A 19,263-nucleotide genomic window follows, 5' to 3' on the forward strand; every position below is an offset into this window, starting at 1 on the left:
GATAAAGGGGTACGCTAAACTGGCCCCTACCCAGCTATCCACTGCTCAGGATGGCGAGGCTGAGCCCAAGGGAGGCCCTGCGCTAACCCCAGGTTTGACCTCCAGTTGGAACATACCAGTACCAGTGTCTCCTCCGCTAGGATGCAAATCCTGGGAGCAGGGACTGGTTGGTCGGCTCCGGGAGCCCGCAAAGGGTCTGGCACGCAGAAGGTGCTCACTACGTGTCCCCACCCAGCGCCCCCTGCACAGACAGTAAACTGGGACCGGAGAGAACTGGCTCGGAACCCGGCTTCCCCCTCGAAGCCGTCGCCCCGGCCAGGCGCCCACAGTCCGGGCGGGGAAAGTAAGGCCGGGCAGACCCGCGGGCAAAAACTTACAGGGCAGGGCGCAGCCATGGCGGGCCCGGGGCGCCCAAGGCGCCGGACGAGGCAGCGTCGGCCGTTGCGGCAGGTTCAGTTTCCGCGCCCCCAACCGCCGCCAATAGCAACGCGGGTCGCGTTGCCACGCCCCGCCCACGACGATTAAAGGAGACGCAGCGCCTCTGCTTTTTGCCCCCGGCCGGAAGCAAAGCTGTGTGGATGGTTCCACAGTGTCAGCGCGCAGCGCCTACATGCCAGGCAGCCCACGAACGCCGCCGCCAAGGGCCTCTGTCCACCGTCACTCATCCCCTGAGAAATTTAAAAACCCAGGATGAGGAGTTCTGTCCACCGGCCCATAGCCCGGTTCCTGAGACGGTAAGCAGAGCCTTCTGGGAAATGCAGTTTCAAGACGGCCGCCGCCATGCGTCGGCCGGAAAGTGGAACTACTCTTCCCAATATACCTTGAGGGTGAGCCGGGATTCACCACCTGTAGCAAGTATCCCGGAAGCGGAGGACACGTGGGTCGTTGTAGCCTTGTCCTCTTAAAGGGCCCCGGAGGCCAGGTGTTCCCCCAATACCTTAAGATCCAATTAGTCGCCCCTCAGAGATTCTTTAAATAGTTCGCTCCTCTGAACATAAAACAGGTGTTGGTTTAGGGGCGCCTGGTTGGCTCAGTCTGTTAAGTGTCTGATTTTGTCTCAGACAGGATCCCACGGTTGGGTGGGTTCCAGCTCCACATCAGGCTCTGTGCTGTCAGCGGTGAGTCCACTTAAGATCCAATGTACCCCTCTCTCTCTCTGCCCTTCCCCGCTCACAATCTCTCCCTCTCTCAGGAATAAATATTAAGAAAAACAAACAAGTGTCAATTTAAAAGAACACCAGTCACTCTGAATCACATCCATACGTGAAGAAACCTAGATTCTATTGTTATTGCTACTTCCTTGTGTGACCTGTGACCTGAGGGAGGCGGGGGCGATGGGGGAGAGGAATACCTCTGCTCCAGGCCTCAGTTTACCCATTTATAATTGGAGGGAATTCGTGATGCAGCCTGGCCCTCTCCGGACTCCTCAGACCTGAGAAGGGTTTATAAATTCCATCTCTAAAAGAAAAGGAGACATTTCTAGATATGTCTCCTGAGGCAAGAGAAACAAAAGCAGAATTAAACGTATTGAGATTATATCAAGTTAAAAACTTCCTACACAGCAAAGAATATAATCCACAAAGCTAACAGACAGCCTCCTGAATGGGAGGAGATATTTGTAAATGACATATCTGAAAAAAGGGTTAGTATCCAAAATATATAATGATTTATACAACTCAACACCAAAAATTTGAATAATCCAATTAAAAATGGGCAGCGGCGCCTGGGTGGCTCAGTCAGTTGAGCGACCAACTTAGGATCAGGTCATCATCTCATGGGTTCATGGGTTCAAGCCCCACATCCAGATTTGCGCTGACAGCATGGAGCCTGCTTTGGATTCTCTATCTCCCTCTCTCTCTCTGCCCCCTTTCCACTTGTGTGTGTGCTCACGCTGTCTCTCTCAAAAATAAACATTTAAGGGGTGCCTGGGTGGCTCAGTCGGTTAAGTGTCCGACTTCGGCTCAGGTCATGATCTCACAGTTCGTGGGTTCGAGGCCCACATCGGGCTCTGTGCTGACAGCTTAGAGCCTGGAGCCTGCTTCAGATTCTATGTCTCCCTCTCTTTCTGCTCCTCCCCCACTCATGCTCTGTCTCTCTCTCCTTCAAAAATAAATAAAAACATTAAAAACATTTAAAAATAAACAAATAAATAAATAAATAAATAAATAAATAAATAAACATTTTTAAAAAGTGGGTGGAAGGGGGCACCCTGCTGGCTCAGTCGGTTAAGCATCCAACTTCGGCTCAGGTCATGATCTCACTGTTCATGAGTTCGAACCCCATGTTGGGCTCTGTGCTGACAGCTCAGAGCCTGGAACATACTTTAGATTCTGTGTCTCCCTCTCTCTCTGCCCCTCCCCAACTTGTGCTCTGTCTCTCTCTCTCTCTGTCTCTGTCTCTCTCTCAAAAATAAATAAACATTAAAAAAATAATTTGGGGGCGCCTGGGTGGCTCAGTTGATTAAGTGTCCGACTTCAGCTGAGGTCATGATGTCACGAGTCCATGGGTTCACGCCCCACATCAGGCTCTGTGATGATGGCTCAGAGCCTGGAGCCTGCTTCAGATTCTGTGTTTCTGTCTCTCTCTGCCCCACCCCCTCTCTCTCTCTCTCTCTCAAAAATGAATAAATATTAAAAAAGATTTTTTTTTAAATGGGTGGAAGACATGGACAGTTCACCAAAGAAGACATACAGATGGCCAACAGACACATGAAAAGATGCTCAACATCACTCATCAATAGGGGAAATGCAAATTAAAGCCATAATGAGATACCACCTCATAACTGTCAGAATGGCTAAAATCAAAAACAAAAGAAACAACAAGTGTTGGCAAGGATGCGGAGAAAAAGAAACCCTCGAGCACTGTTGATGGGAATGCAGCCTGGTGCACTCACTGTGGAGAACAGAAGTTTCCTCAAAAAATTGAAAATAGAACTACCATATTTTTATTTACCTAAACAATACGAAAACACCTAATTTGAAAAGATATAGGCCTCTCCCCATGTTTAGTGCAGCATTATATACAATAGCCAAATTATGGAAGCAGCCCAAGTGTTCATCGGTAGATGAATGGATAAAGAAGAGGTGCTGTATTTATACAATGGAATGTTGCTCTGCCATCAAAAAGAATGAAATCTTGCCATTTGCAGCAATATGAATGGATTTAGAGAGTGTAATGCTAAGTGAAATAAGTCACAGAGAAAGACAAATACCATATGATTTCACTCATATGTGGAATTTAAGAAACCAAACAAAAGAACAAAGAAAAAAAACCCCACAAACTGGTGGTTACCAGAGAGGAGTGGGTAGGGGGATGGGTGAAACACGTAAAGAGATACACTTACCACGATGAGCACTGAATAATGTACAGAATTGTTGAATCACTATATCATACACCTGAAACTAATATAACACTATGTTAACTACACTAGAATTAAAATAAAAAATAAAATTAAAAAATAAAAGAGAAGGAGACTTTCTAGGGGCCTGGCCACTAGAGGCCATCCCTGTTCATTTTATGCTGTCGGAAAGTCCAGGCTGTCCTTGTCTAGACCTTCAACCCTGCTCCGGGCATCTTCCCAACCTGGAACTGACCTGGACCGGATGTTTTGCAATATTCAGGAACCTTCTGTCACCTCCCCTGGACAGGCCGGTTTGGCCAGACTCCAACACTGATTAGGATCTGGCCAGGCCCTGAGGTTTCTTACTACATCCTGAGACCTAAGGTGGTGTCTACGTGGACCTTCAAACCAGAACATATTCAGAAAAAGGCACATGTATATAGCTGGCATGGAGAGGAGTGGATCTCTCCTTTGGACCTGAAAAGTCTGGGGCCATAAAGAAGAAACGGAGATACATTTAATCTCATTTTCAAGGTGATTTGGCATAGGTTTCTTTACATTACAAATGTTCAGGTTCATTTAACTTAGTTATCAAAATTCTCCTTAAAACAACATTTACTGTGGGGTGCCTGGGTGGCTCAGTCAGTTAAGCATCCGACTTCAGCTCAGGTCATATCTCATAGTTCATAGGTTCGAGCCCTACATCAGGCTCTCTACTGTCAGCGCAAAAGCCGCTTCAGATCCTCTGTGTCTCTTTCTGCCTCAGCCATGCACGTGGTACACACACTCTCTCTCAAAAATAAACATTTTTAAAAATTCAAGTATTGTATCATTCATATGCCCAGAAGTTGTTCAACACTGTTCAAATGATGATTTTCAAGTCTTCCCACCAACTTCACCTTATTCAGCTATTCTATTGCCTGCTATGCAAACACTTAAGGTGAAAAAATTAAGGAAAAAAATTAAATACAGAAAAATCTATCCATTAAACGCAGAGTTCTTTTATTGTTGTTGTTGGTAGTGTTTTTTGGTTTTGTTTTTGTTGTTTTGTTTGTATAATTTTAGCTATGGAACACCCTTGGTCTATAGAAGCTCACAGTCTACAAAACTGAATTTAGAGAAACCCTTTTGTAAAATAATTTTCAAATGTCACACTTCCTCAAAGTTAGAGGCACTCTAAGGTTTTACTCATCCTCCCTAGTCTTTCCAGATCCCACTATTTTCTATCCTTACCCATCAGAAGAGGAGCTGGGGGTGCCCCACCCACTCTGGCTCATTTAGTCTCCAAAAATTGCAACACCACATTCCGCCAACGACATAGAGACAAGCCAGGATCCACCACTGGCACAACCTGCATAAACCAAGATTGGTGCCTCCCCTGTTTGACTGAATAGCTCCCATCCTGTGCCACCTCCATCAGATTGGACTCCATTTCTATCTAAGTCCCTCATGTTGGGGGAGTCCCTCAAGTTGCTCAACGTTGGAGGAGCCAACATTGCTGGCCTCAATGTTGGGGGGCACCTCCATGTTGAGGGGGACTAGAAGAGAACTTCTTTTTCAAGCCCCCTTGCGGCAAGAATGTTTCTATCCTGGTATAAAGCCCATGGGTAGGCACCCCTGCAAGAGACTGTCCCCCTGTCATCACTCCCAGACCCCCTGCCCAAAAGCCAACACCTCAGGGTGGGGCAGAGAAAGCAGGAGGAAAAGTAGGGATCACACCCACCTGCATAGTCCAGTCCAACCCATGCCTGGAAAGCCCCATCAGTTCTGTCACTCAGCCCTGCACTGTGGCCTGGCTTGAAACTGAGCATGGCAGCTCAGGGCTTGTCCCAGCGTCAGGCATATCTTGGGGTGAGCCCAGGCCCTGCCAACTTCATGCTGGGTGACCTACCAGGAGTTACACCATCTCTCTGAGCCTCCATGTCCTTGACTGTAAAATACTCGTAACATACCTGCCACAATGGGGGAGGAAGGATTCCGTGAGCTATTAATCAGTATCAGAGCTGGATACTGAGCTGCCACTTAATACATTTGACTTTTTACTGTGACCTCAACCACATCACATACCTCCTCTGTTCCCACAATCTCGCTGACACCTCTCTGCCTCTGCTCCTACCTCTCTCCCCTGACTGCCTCTGCTCCGGCCACATTAGTCTTCTTGCTGTTCCTTGAATAGGAATGTGCCAAGCGTTCTCCCATCTCAGGACTTTTGCATTGGCTATTGTCCCTGTGTCCACTTGGCTCAACCCATCACTCCTCTCAGGACTTTATTTGTATGTCACCTTCTCAGTGTGGCTTTCCCTGGCCACCCTACTTAAAATGCCAACCTGCCTTCCTTCTATTTTATTTTCCACAAGTGGCATTGCCATCTGGCACACTGGACTTGATGGTTTGTTATCTTCTCCCCTCTTAGAACATCAGCTCCAGGGGCGCCTGGGTGGCTCAGTTGGTTGGGCGACCGACTTCGGCTCAGGTCATGATCTCACAGTTTGTGAGTTCGAGCCCTGCGTTGGGCTCTGTGCTGACAGCTCACAGCCTGGAGCCTGCTTCAGATTCTGTGTCTCCTCCTTTCTCTGCCCCTCCCTTGCTCACGCTCTGTGTCTCTCTGTCTCTCAATAATAAATAAACGTTAAAAAAAAAAAAAAAAAAAGAACATCAGTTCCAGGGAAAGGATGTGACTATATTCCTGCACCCAGCACAGGGCCCCAGAGAGAGTGGGGTCACAGTAAATATTTGCCAATTAAGTAAATGAATCGTGACAATATTGCTCACAGAAGGTAATGAGGTCTGGGGGTGCCTGGGTGGCTCAGTCGGTTGAGCGTCCAACTTCGGCTCAGGTCATCTTCTCGTGGTCTGTGAGTTCGAGCCCCATGTCAGGCTCTGTGCTACTGACAGCTCAGGGCCTGGAGCCTGCTTTGGATTCTATGTCTCCCTCTCTCTTTGCCCCTCCCCCACTCATGCTCTGTCTCTCTCTGTCAAAAATAAATAAACATTAAAAAAATTAAAAAAAAGAAAAGGTAATGAGGTCTGTGAAGGGTGGGACTTGTTCTCAGCAGGTGAGAAGGGGAAGGGATTAGGGTAATTGGGGAAAGCTTCTCTGTGGGGGCAGGAAAACCTGAACTTCAGAGCACAAAGAGGGCATAGGTAGACAGGAGAGAGGATGGGCACAATTCCAGTGCAGGGAACAGACTAGGCAAAAGTCTGGTGACAGGATTGAGGGTGGAGTATCTGGAGACCAGGGACAAAGTGGATGGCCTCAGAAGTAGGGCCAGATTATAAGGACACAAATGTTGACAAGAATCATGGGGAACAGTTTCAATGGGTCAGGGGACTAGCCACATGTCTGTCCCCTCCTTGGGCTGAGGTGAGCCAAAAGAGACCCCTCACAGATGAGGCTACGCTATCAGAACTGGGAGTGACCCCTGCAGGAGGACCTTCCCTCTGAAGTCTCATTGCAGTTCTGGGCCTCAGTCTTACCCCCTGTGGAAATGGCACACCCCTACAAGCCAAACTTCTCTAAATACAGGCCATACCCCAAAGCAGGAGGGGTTTAAGGGGCCACAAGCCTTCGTCCTCACTCAGGCCTACTCCTCCATTCAACAGCATTGGCCACTCTGGTAAGAAGCTCACACCCGTGGGGACACTGGGTGTCCCTCTAGGTGAGCGTTCACCTTGAGCCTGTCCTTCCACATTGCAAACAGTGAATGCATGACTAGAGCTGCTATGGCAATTCCTGGGGACAGTGATGTCAGTGGATCTGGGACCAGTTTCCAGGAGGTGTGAAGATACAGAGTCACTACGCCACACCATCCACTCAAGTCAGATGTGGACGCCTCTGTGTGCTGAGTCCTCCCATGAGCATGACCAATGCCCTCCCTCTCACAGCCCCAAGCAACCCCTTGGAAAATGCTGGCCCTCCCCTTCACATTGTCCAGGGAAAAGAGAAGGTCCCAGGGAAGCCCAGCTATGATAGAACAAACCCCAAAAAACTGAAGCCACCTGGCCTTGGCTTTGCACAGGTGGGCTGGGGGTGGGGTGCAAATGCCATCAAAGGTCTGAACTCAAACGTGAGAACCTTCCTGGTAGATAATGCTGACAGGGCTTCAGAGCAGCAGTATTCAGCCCTGGCTGCCATTTAGAACCTTTGCAGGTGGGGCCAGGTACCAGTGTCTTACAAGATCCCCAGGTGAGGCCATTGGGCCCAAGCTGCTCTAAACCAGAGTGACCAAGAGAACTTTCCGTGATGATGGAAATGTTCTCTACATCTACGCTAATACAGTAGCCACTGGTTACATGTGACTATTGAACATTTGAAATGTGGCCACTGTGCCTAAAGAACTGAATTGTAAATTGTATTTAATTTTCATTAACTTCAATGTAACAGCCATATGTGCCCAGTGGCCACTGTATTGGACAGAACAGCCCCAGACTATGAATTGACTCTGTGGTCTTAGGCAAGTCACTGAGCATTTTGGACTTCAGTCTTCTGGTGAGGCCATGGGGAACATAGACCCAGTCCGCAGTAGCCAAGGTAACTCTTTGTCCTGGTGCCCCACTGCCCAGCTGGAGGAGTGGGGGTGGTTGGAGTTACCAGCACAACTCCAGAGATGTGGGGCAAGACGGGAAGATGCAGGCCACAGCCCCTTGGGCTCCATAACAGGACTCTGCTGGCTGCCCCCAGAGCGTTTGGAGTGAGAAGCTGGGGTCAGGGGCCCAGAGTCAGAAGGCAATTGGATTTCCCCCCTCCAGGGAATCCTGAATTGCGGTGCAGTGAACTGGCCTCGAATAGGGTCAGCAATAAAATAACTGATAACTTTAATATACCAGAGTCACTGTACCCCAAATGCCACATGAAGTCTTAGCGCCAACCCCAGGAGTGATGCAGTATTTTGTCCATATTACTGATGGAGAAACTGAGGTGCAGAATTAGTAAGTGGGGAGCCAGGATCAGAACCCAAGTCTGTGTGCCTGCACAGCCAGAACCTTTAATTCTAACACATATTGGAAAAACTAAGAACCCTTACATAGTTCAGGCCCCAGTGTAACTTAAAAGGGTCTTAAGACTTTAACCCCCAGGGGCGCCTGGGTGGCTCAGTCGGTTAAGCGGCCGACTTCGGCTCGGGTCATGATCTCGCGGTCCGTGAGTTCGAGCCCCGCGTCAGGCTCTGTGCTGACGGCTCAGAGCCTGGAGCCTGTTTCAGATTCTGTGTCTCCCTCTCTCTGACCCTCCCCCGTTCATGCTCTGTCTCTCTCTGTCTCAAAAATAAATAAATGTAAAAAAAAAAATTAAAAAAAAAAAAAAGACTTTAACCCCCAACAAGCAGAGATGGGGGCCAAAAGAGTCCCGAGGTGACTGACCCCATGCTAGAAAGTCCTTTGTTGTCTCATATTTTATCTTAGTCAAGTCGGTTTGGCATCTACTTCTCTTCTAATATCTTTTTAATATCAAATTAATGTTTTGATGATGGACCAGTTCACTCCAAGTCATGCTGATAGTCAGGAATATGCTCCAGTGTATCCTGTAGTTTCATGTCCCCTCTCCATCACCCATCATTGTGAGAAGCAGGACTGTAGAGGGGCACCTGGGGGGGGCTCCATCGGCTAAGCGTCTGACTTCAGCTCAGGTCATGATGTCATGGTTCATGAGTTCAAGCCCCACATTGGGCTCTGTGCTGCCAGCTCAGAGCCTGGAGCCTGCTTCAGATTCTGTGTCTCCCTGTCTCTCTGCCCAACCCCACTCACTCTCTGTCTCTGTCTCTGTCTCTCAAAAAAAAGAAATAAACATTTAAAAAATCAAATAATATTAAATTAAATTAAATTAAATTAAATTAAATTAAATTAAAAAAAAAAAGAAGCAGGACTGTAGAAGTCTCCCAGCTGGTCGTCAAAGGGTGTGAGCTTGCTCAGAGGGCCTAGGGCACAGGGTTTCCAGAATCCAGGGTATAGTTGGTTTCAATGCTGATTTCCAGGCCAGCTGTAGAGTCTGACTCCATGGGTCTGGGTGATTCTTATGTAATGGTCCTGGTAACTCACCAAGAAGCCCTGGGCACAGTGGGGACCTGGACAGCCCTGCCCTGCCTTCAAAGGGAGCTCTCACCTACCTATGATGCTCTGGCCAGGGACCCAAGACTAGACAAGTCTCAACTCTGACCCCAACTTGCTCTGTGGTCCCAACTTGCTCTGAGAGGACCTCAGGCCTCAGTTTCCCTATTGTCCAATAAGGACATCCATAGGGAACCTCTAAGGCCCTTCTGGTCTCAATGGGTGGATGTAGTTGGGCAGACTTCCTGAGGGAAGTGGCTGGAGGCAAGCCTAGCCAGACCTCCTTTGTCTCTCCTTCCTCATCATGTCACACTGGCCTCTTGCACTCCAAGCTCAGACCCTCCCAGGGACCTTGCACTGACTGTTTCCTCTGCTTGGCCTGCCCTTCTCTGAGATCATAGCTTGCCTCATGCATGTACCTTCAGGTCTCAGCCTGAACATTAACCCCTCAGAGACACCTCTTCTGGGCCCACCCCAGGGACCCTCTCCTGCCTCCATCCTCCAGGGTGCTTATGAGCAATTGCTTTCTTGTGCATCTTCCTGGGGAACATGAGCTCCAGTAGAGCAGGAACAATACCCTGCTGGGTCACCCTGCCCAGTGCGGTGCTGGGCACTCATCATCGGCCTGACACAGGGAAAGGTCACCAGAACTTTGACAGTTCAGTCACCCGACTCACTGGACCCAAGCGACACCAGGAAACCCTTTCAAGGGCCCCAGTGATGCCCGGATTCAGAGAGAAGGGCTTTCTATTGGGTTGGTAGCAGGCAATTCAATTCCACAAGCATCTGTGAAGTACCAGCTGTGTGCCTAGCCCTATTCTGGGGTCACTACATTATGGAGGGTCAGGTACACAGGAGCCCTTGTGCCTGGCTCATCAGGGGAATCAGATAGAAGGAGCCATCAAGCAAGCTGAGCCCAGTGAGTGTCCTCTGAGGGGTTCCATCCAGCTCAGCACTGGGGTGTCCCTCTGTGGATAAGATGGGAGGCTTCCAGGAGGAGGCATGTGGGAAGGGGGGTTCAAGGACAAGCAGGTCTTCCACAGAGAAATGACATCCCAGGCCCCAGAAGGGCAAGTTATGGGATGGAAGAGATACACAGCTCCTCTGGGCTAAGGTGGGCAGTGACAAGCTTGCCTGGTGTGGACTCACCTCCACTGCCTAGTTTCCACCCATCTGTTCCCCTGCTCCTTGGGGATTGGCCCCTCCCATCCCAGCTGCCAGGAGCCAAGAGGTTCACCCAGGTGACAAAGGCCTCCTGTGGTGAGTCATCCTTGGGTCCTAGGTAGGTTCACCCCCCAACAGATTACTCATATGTGTGGGGCCTGAGCATCCACCTGTGCAAGGGAGACACTGAATTCCAGAGGGGATGGGACTTGTCTTATGGTCCTCGAGGAGGCGAGAAGGGGTTTGACGTAGATGTGGGATGATTACACTTGTCAGTATTCCCTGGGGCTTGCCATGTGCTCCCTCAGTCAAAATCCATCCATGGCTCCCCTCTGGTTGTCAGAATAAGGCAAGGTTCTCCACAGCCCATCTGCTCTGTCCCTGCTCCAGCCTTGCCTTGCACCCCATCCCACCTCATGGGCCAGACCTTCCCACCCTTGTGCCTGGTCTACACTATTCCCTCTGCCTGGGACACCTCAGTGTTCAGCCCTCAGGGCAAATCCTACCCTCTACCCTTGGCTCAAATGCCCCCACCCTCCACAGGTAGAAGGAAAGGCTGCTTCTCCTCTGGGCCCCATGGGGCTCAAGCTGCTCAGATTCCTTCAGGCCAGATCCTCCGCTTCTGTGGCTACCGGGCCTGGGTCTTCTTCTGAGGATCTCCGTGCTTCTGGAGGGAGGGTCCGGTCAGTTCATTCTGGTCCCCTCTCTAGCACACGTGGAACGGACACAGGTGTGTGCCTAGCTGTGTGTGCATGTGTCTACGTCATGACTGAGGATGCGTCCGTGTGTCTAGGAGTATGAGCGTATCTGTGTGTGTATGCATATGTGTGCGTGTCTGGGTACGACTGACCACATGTGCCTGGCCGTGTCACTGAGCACTTCTACATGGCTGTATGTGTCTGCTGCATGTGTATGTGTGCCTGTGTGAGACTCTTTATGCATATCTTAGTTTGCTGCATATCTTAGTTTAGGTTCTTCCAGAAGCTCGCCCCGAGAAAGGATTCAGGGGTAATTTATTTGGGAGGTGATTCTGGGAAACAGCAGTAGGGAAAGGGGAAGTGACACAGAGAAACGAAAGCAGCCAGTGAAAAGTATGTTATTAAGCAGATGGCCACTGTGGGTGACCGGGGCCCCATTACATGGGAGAGCTCTGGGACACAATGCAGAACGTGCCTTGGGGCCCTCCCACCTGAAGATAAGGGAGACGAGGGGTTTATCCTCACATTCCCGATAGCCATGGTGCAGGCCTGGCACTTCCGGGCCATCTAGGGGAAGAACGCCCTCTGCACAGGGCCTGGAGTACCAGCAAGGAAGTCGGCCTTGTGTGCATGAAAGTTGTAAGAGGGAGGGGACCAGGAACGGCGCCAACACAAGCTGCTACACCCTGCACGTGCTGGTGTCCTGCTATGCCACATGGACACAGGGACTCCGGTGACCTCTCTTATGCAAACTTCTGCTTGTCCAGGGAAGGTCAGCACAATATCAGGCAAGTAATGGCCTTGCCCTCCTTTCCTCTCTCAACCAGGCCGACACAGGATTTGCCAGATCATGCCAGGCCTGTGTCAGATTTGGCCAAACAGATCTGCACCTGCTTTGAGCAGTGTCAGTTTTGCCCTTGGGCCAGGGTAAAGGCAAGAGATCAAGCGGGTTGGGGGCAGGGAACCAGGGAAGGCCCTACTGCAGAGAGGACTAGAACCCAGACACTGTCTGTCTGAAACTTGCTGCCCACAGGAGCCTGGACAGTAGCAGGAAAGGCCACAAAGGCCACGCAGGGGAACTTAGCCTCCATCCTATAGGCAGCAGGGGAGTATTAGAGGCTTGGTGTGCCAGCGAGGGGTGCAGCCTTCCCCTTCATAAGGACCACTCTGAGAGACTGGAAACCTCAGCACTCAGAGGAGGTGCTTAAATGGACAGACTGGGCAAAGCCCTAAGTGTGACAGGTGACCAGCCCAGGGTGAAGGGGGATGTACATGGGGGTGACATCAGCCAGGGGGCTATTCCTCTTTGGGGAGAGGTGGTAGCCAGTTACTGTCTCAGCAAAGTGTAGGAATTCAGGAGTTCTGGGACAGAGTTGGGGGTCAGGGACCCATGGGGATGGGGAAAGGAGAAATGCCAGGTCTCACTGGCTTGGTCTTATGGCCACTGGCAAGGAGCTGGGGTAAGACAGGAGTCTGAGTGTCCGGGGGTATTGTGCTTGGCAAAGAGAGAGCATGGAGGTCCCAGCAGGACAGCCCCCAAGAAGCCCCTTCAGAAAAGGGAGAGGTCTGAGAACAGAGCGGCCTGGGTTGTTTGGAGGAAAGGGGTCCAGCTGCAGGGAGATATGACTTCATGGAGATGGCAGGAAGGGTGGCAGGATGCTGGGTTGTGGGGCAACCAGAGTTCCCACATGGACTGAGGCCATGCTGGGGTCCAGGGCGTGGTGAGGGAAGAGTAGGGAGGTAGGATTGGAGCTTGGGGAAGCCAGGACACTGGGAAAGTCTAGGAGCCAGCAAACAAGATTGGAGGCCACTAGCAGGGAGGGCATGGGGTCTCCCCTGAGGCTAGGGATTGGTGTGCTTTAGTGGGTCAGGGGATGGAGGTAAGGGAGGAGGTGATAGTTCCGGGGTCCATGAGGGAAAGGCTGGAGTTGTGCAGATTGGGTTCCAATCACAGGTACAACATTGACTTACTGTGTAGCTGTGGGCAGGAGCTCAACCTCTCTGAGCCTCATCTCCTCATGCAATGGAGATCATAATAGAAGCTAGGGGTACTGGGGCCACTGTAACAAAGTGCCACAAACTAAGTGGCTTCAAACAACAAAAAATGATTCTCTCCTAGTTCTGGAGGCCCAAATTTAAAAGCTGGGGTGTCGACAGGGTCATCCTCCTTCTGAAGACTCTAGAAGAGGATACTTCCTGGCCTCTTCCAGCTCCTGGTAGCCCCTGAGTTCCTGGCATGGGGCCACATGACTCCACTCTCTGCCTCCTTCAAGTGGCTGTCTTCCCTACGTATCCAAATTTCCTTCTTCTTGTAAGGACACCAATCATGGGATTGGGGTCCATTCTCATCCGGTATCATCTCATTTCAACGTGATTACCTTTGCAAAGACCTTATTTCTGAATAAAGTCACATCCACAAGTACTGAGGGTTTAGGACTTCAACATACCCTTTTGAGAGACACAACCCTAGGGAACAGAGTTGCTGTAAGGATTAAAATACAGGCCTGGCACCAGTAAGCTCTCAATAAATGGTAGTTTAAAAAAGCAGGGCACACTGGGGGGGAGATTGTGGGAGCTCAGACCGGCAGGCTTTTCCTGAAGGTACCTACATACTCATACACGCACACTTGTGTGTGCCTCGGCAGTATGAGTACACAGGAAGGCCAGGACAGGTGGCCCAGGGACCCCAGCCCTCCGTCTACCCACCAGGCAGAGCCATTCAGAACAAGGCTCAGGGCCTAATGTCAGCTCACTGGGCAGGAGGCCCAAAGTCAAAGCCTTGCTTGCCAGAAAATTCCTTGGGAATCCTGAACAAGGCCACCACTGATATCATGTGCAAATTCACACAGTCCCTGTGGGGGGGCTACTCAAGGCTACCCAAACACAGCCTTGACATGAGTGGGGAGGGCTACAGGGGTACTGCCAGCACAAGACACAGAATCAGACAGGCCACCCTGGTGAAAGTGCTGGGCAACCACCCCCCCCCCTTACAGAAGAGGAGGGTGTACCACTGCCCCACAACCTCCCTATACCTCCTCTGCATCTGGCAGTTAGACAGGCTTGGCTAACCCTCCTTCCCCCAGCTGCCCACTGGGATTACCCCTAGGCCAAGCCAGAGCCAATGGAGGCTGCAGTGGGGAGACAGATCTGGCCCCCGTTCCTCAGAAACTTCTGGTTTCTGCCACAGGACACCCTCTGAGCTCATCAGGATCATAAGTTCATCAGCACTTCCATGACCTCTGGGGAGATGCACCAGGAACACAGAGTGCTCCAAGGATAGGACGCAAGTCAGCACTGATAAGGTTCACAGAGCCAGTGACAGAACCTGGCATCCACAGGGCCACTCCCCGCGGCCCCAGCCTGGACACCTCTGCCCTCCTCCCCAGCCCTTCCCAGGGCACCAGACCTGGCATCAGACCAGAGGGCCCCATCCAGAGTCCACCTGTGAGGGTGTTCTTAGATGCTCAGGCCTGTCTGGCCTGGGAGGCCCAAGTTTTAGCCCTGCTGGGGTCCTGGGCTCCATTCACTTAACAGTCCCCCCAACCTTTGCTGAGCACTGTGCGTGGTGCTAGGAACAGAGTCATCAGACAGCACAGCCCTGGCCTCATGGAGTCAACATGCGGGGCTGTGGAAAGAGCGTGGTATTGGAGGGCCTCTTGGAAGAGCAGGGGTACAAGGCTGGGTTGGGGGTGAGAATGATGGGATGAAGGATGATTGCCCCACCAAGATCTGGGGGAGGAGCATTATACAGGGCAAAAGGGACAGCAACAGCAAAGGCCCCAGGTGGGGACTTGTTGGGTAGGGTTAGGGGACAGAGAAACAAGTAGAGGGACAGTGTCATTGAGGTAGGGGGGCCTTACAGACTCCATGAGGACTTGGCTTCTGCTGAGTGAGAGGGAGCCACAGAAGAGCTTTGAGCAGAGGATGACCTCTGTGTTTTAGCCTTAGAAAGATCCCTCTAGCTGTTCTAAGATCAGTGGTTTTCCAAGTGATGTCCTGGCAGCAGCTCCTGACAACTTGCAGAAATTCAGATTCCCCAGCACCCTGCTGAATCTGGAATCCTGGTGCCCCTCAAGCAGCATTGCTTGAGGTCTCCCGCCTGGCCAGAGGCTTGGAGAAGAAAGCAGGGTGGAAATGAGACTCACACTCTCTCTCCACCAACTCCCAGAACACTGTTGCAGCACACAGCCTGATACAGGCTCTGCCAAAACCCACAAGCAAGAAACTGGTTTACCTTTGTTCAGCCCAGCTGAATTATATAATAGGCTTTCCTAACTTACTTGACCACAGAACTTTTTTTTTTTTTTCCAGAGAACACTGTGAAACGTCCTGCACCAGTGCTACTTCGGGTGCACTTTGGTTTATTTTCTCTGGGCTCCTGCACTGCACCTGGCACACATTGGCCACTCAACAACCACTCTTTGGAAAGTACACAAATCTCCCTATGGTGACGCTGACTAGATTTGGGGGATTTATAAATCTACTGACCTCTCCTGAACTCAGGGGGACATACTGGTTATGCTGGAACCCCAGGGGTCTGGGAAGATCAGGAACAAGAAGGGGAAGAAGGAGGGGCTGCCTCTGGCCTTTCCAGAACAATGACTGTCTCTTGTACTGAGATACCCTGCCTGAGCTTGCAGTTGAGTTATGTGGCAGCTTTTCTAGAAGGTTCTTTCTGCCAGTGTGTTGCTTGTAAGAAGGCTTGGGTGAGTCCCCCAGAGATCAGGCTTTGTGGCGCCCTATCTCACAGGCTCCTCCTGTGACCCTGACAGACAGCCAGGTATCAGGCCTTCAGTGAGAGCATAGCTGGGCTCTCCTTTGTTCCCAAGGAAACCTCACTGGGGCCCATTCATTATTGAGAGGCATTTGCCTTAAGGTTTGAGTAGAATCTCAGGAGCCAGGTGGCTCAAGGAGCCCAGGGCCCAGGAAATGCTTGAGGGGCCACAGGATCACAGCTGTCCCTATCATGAGTGCCAGAAAGGACTTGGAACCACCAAGTCCATGCCTCCATTAAACAGGTGAAAAAATTGAGGTCCTGAATGAAGAGACTGTTATTATCACACAGCTTGACTGTAGTGCCCCAGAGTCCACACAGGCCCGTTGGGTACTTTTCAGAGTTGTACAGGACCATCAGGGCATCCGTGAGTATTATGGCCACAGAAAAGGCAAGCTGAGGGAAGGATAGAGCTCTTGCTAGCCTTGACCTTATCAGGGATGTGGGTTGGGGAAGGGATGGTGATGACACATCCCAGCAAGGTAGTGAGCACTTTGGGAGGTTGGGATAGTAGTAAGGGGGAGGGGCAAAGTAATGTGCACAACCCTGTGACCCTACATGGTTCAGCCCACGTGTGTGACCTCATGTATGACAATGTCACAACCATGGTGCACTGTGGCTGCCCTAGCATGCCTGCCTGTAGCAATGTGACTTTGCAGCTATATATGGCTATGAGCATGTGTGTTACTGTTCCTATGATCAGAGGGGCTGGACATGTGGCTGTGCAGAGGTGGTGTCAGTGACTCTAGCACCTGCGGGCCTGAGACCATGAATGAACTTGAGAGATATCCAGTGTGTGCACCTCTGAATGTGACTAGCAGGTTGTTCTGGCAGAAACTTGGCCCTAAGAACTCACAAACCTGATTTGTCACTTCAGAGATACCAGCAGAGATGCAGGGAAACTGTGGAAAAACTATTTTCTAAATGTAGTTAGGCAGAGGTAAATGAGAGCATTCCTGCTGCACGGTCATGGTCATCCCCTGATGTGCTGGCCACATAGGTGGTCGGAGAAAGACAACAAGAAGGGGCGAAGGTCTGGGATGGGGAAGACTTACTACTTGTCCTGTGGTCTGTCCTGTAGCCCCCATCCCATGCCAGCTCTGCTCCACAGACCAGGCCCAGGATCAGAGGTGGCCTGATTCAGGACAAGCATAGAGGGAGGCCTGGAGGAGGCTGCGTGGACACCTGTGAGGGCCCATGTGTGCTTGTTAATGTTTATTTATTTTTGAGAGAAAGAGACAGAGCACGAGCAGGGGAGGGGCAGAGAGAGAGGGAGACACAGAATGCAAAGCAGGCTCCAGCCTCTGAGCTGTCAGTACAGACCCCTACGTGGGGCTCGAACCCACGAACCATGAGATCCTGGCCCATGCCAAAGTAGGACGCTTAACCGTCTGAGCCCCCCAGACGCCCCCCAGTGTGTGCTTGTATATGGATGAGAGGAGGTGTGGTGGCAGGATGCTCAGAATGTGGGCGCTCACAAATCTCCCCAGGGCAAGCTCCTATAAGTGCCCAAGCAAGGGGGTGCCTGTTAGATGACCTTGCGAATTCCCCTTCCCATCTCTGGGCTATCTGCTGACCAACCATCTGCTTCTTGCTTTCCACACTTGCCTCTTGCTGACACAATCTGCCCACAAACTGCCCCATTTCTGGGGCCTGAGAACCCACACAAACCTATGCATTCACACAGTCCACAGCAAATCCTCATTTATTTACCCATTCCATTTATTCATTCATGCATGCATTTGCTCGTTCATCCATCTGTTCATTCAACAAATGTTCATTGAGTACCTCTCTTGTGAGCCACCAGCACTGCTGACCCCCTCAAGCACCCTTCTCCCCAAGTCAGAGCAATGAAGGCAAAATCCCAATGGACCTTGATGTGGGTAGCTCAGAAAAGAGGAACCTAGGGCCTGGGTGGCATGGTGACAGTTACCTAGAGGGAAGCACTGAGCCCGTGTCACAACCAGGGTGCTGCATTCAAGCCGGATGGGTTCTGGAGGTTGGGTAAATGTCATGGGTGGCCTTGCCCCATGCTAGCCCCCCCTGGCTGGGTCTGGCACGGCCACCCTGACTGAAGCCCAGGGTCTGCTGAAGTTGAGCCTCAAGGCTTCAGAGCTGTCTCCCAATCCCAAACTTCACACAGTAAGGTCCATCTCTTGGCTGGCTCTCAGGGCCCTTTAGTTGGGCCCAGGCTGCCTCTGCTGCCCTTCATGCTACGCCAGCCTCTGTGACTTCAGTGAGGCCTCAGAGGCTTGGAGGCCTTCCAGCTCCTACCCACTCTCCCTCCTCAGGGTCCTCAAAGTTCTAGAGAGCCCATTCGAGCATGCCCACCTCCCACAGACTTCTCGCCCATGTTTTCTTGCTCACATATTTGTCATAATAACAGTAATATAATGAAACACACCCATGCCTCCTCAGCCCTGGGCAAGACGGCTGGTGTTCCCAACTTTCCATGTTATAAAGTGCACCGGCCAGGGCTGGAGGTGGCCAAGGGCATAGATTCCCCAGCCTGGCCTGTTCTACCCCCATCCTTGTTGGCTCCTTCTGGTCCATTAGGACTCACCTCCTCAGAACATCAGAGGGGGAACTTCACCATCAGAACATCCCCTCCTCAGAGAGGCCTCCTCAAACCCCAAACAAAGCAGCCCCTATTCTTGTCAGACCACCTATGTGAGCGCTCATTCCGTGGTCACATGTTGACATGGGCTCGTATTTACTATATATGCGTGTGTATATGTATGTATATATGTGCATATACATGTATATGCATATGTACATATATATATACACATATAGTCTCCCCCACTAGACCATCCATCCCATGAGAACAGGACTACATCTGCCTTGTTCTGTCTTAAAATCTAGTTCAATACCTGGTAAACAGTGGGTGCACAGTAAGTATTTGCTGAATAAATAAACCTATTTATCCTTTTCCAGAAAACTACTTCACTTCGTCAAGGGTCTGAGGCTGCTCACAAGAACACATACAATTCAATATCAGAGAAAAAACAACCCTGGAATCAAAGATTTTGACCTTTGGGGCACCTGGGTGGCTCAGTCAGTTAGGTGTCCGACTTCAGCGCAGGTCATGATCTCGCGGTCCCTGCGTCAGGCTCAGAGCCTGAAGGCGGCTTCAGATTCTGTGTCTCCCTCTTTCTCTGCCCCTCCCTGGCTCACACTCTGTCTCTCTCTCTGTCTCAAAAATAAATAAAATGTTAAAAAATTTAAAAAAAAAAAAAGATTTT

General features: G+C 50.8%; 1 protein-coding gene across 5 annotated transcripts in view; it reads right to left on the reverse strand.

The window, feature by feature from the left end:
• The window catches only part of POC1A (POC1 centriolar protein A), a 100,780-nt gene that overhangs the window by 74,468 nt on the left and 7,049 nt on the right, over nt 1–19,263 (reverse strand). Inside the window, exon 1 of one of the 5 annotated variants that reach the window (XM_042979076.1) lies at nt 378–463. The exons of the other annotated variants lie outside the window; for them this stretch is intronic. Within the exon in view, the coding sequence (XP_042835010.1) occupies nt 378–395 (18 nt within the window). The 5' untranslated portion in view covers nt 396–463. Of the gene's footprint in view, nt 1–377; nt 464–19,263 lie in introns of those variants that run through there. 5 annotated transcript variants of the gene reach the window in all.

The sequence above is a fragment of the Panthera tigris genome, chromosome A2 (assembly GCF_018350195.1).
Source record: "Panthera tigris isolate Pti1 chromosome A2, P.tigris_Pti1_mat1.1, whole genome shotgun sequence".
NCBI lineage: Eukaryota > Metazoa > Chordata > Mammalia > Carnivora > Felidae > Panthera > Panthera tigris.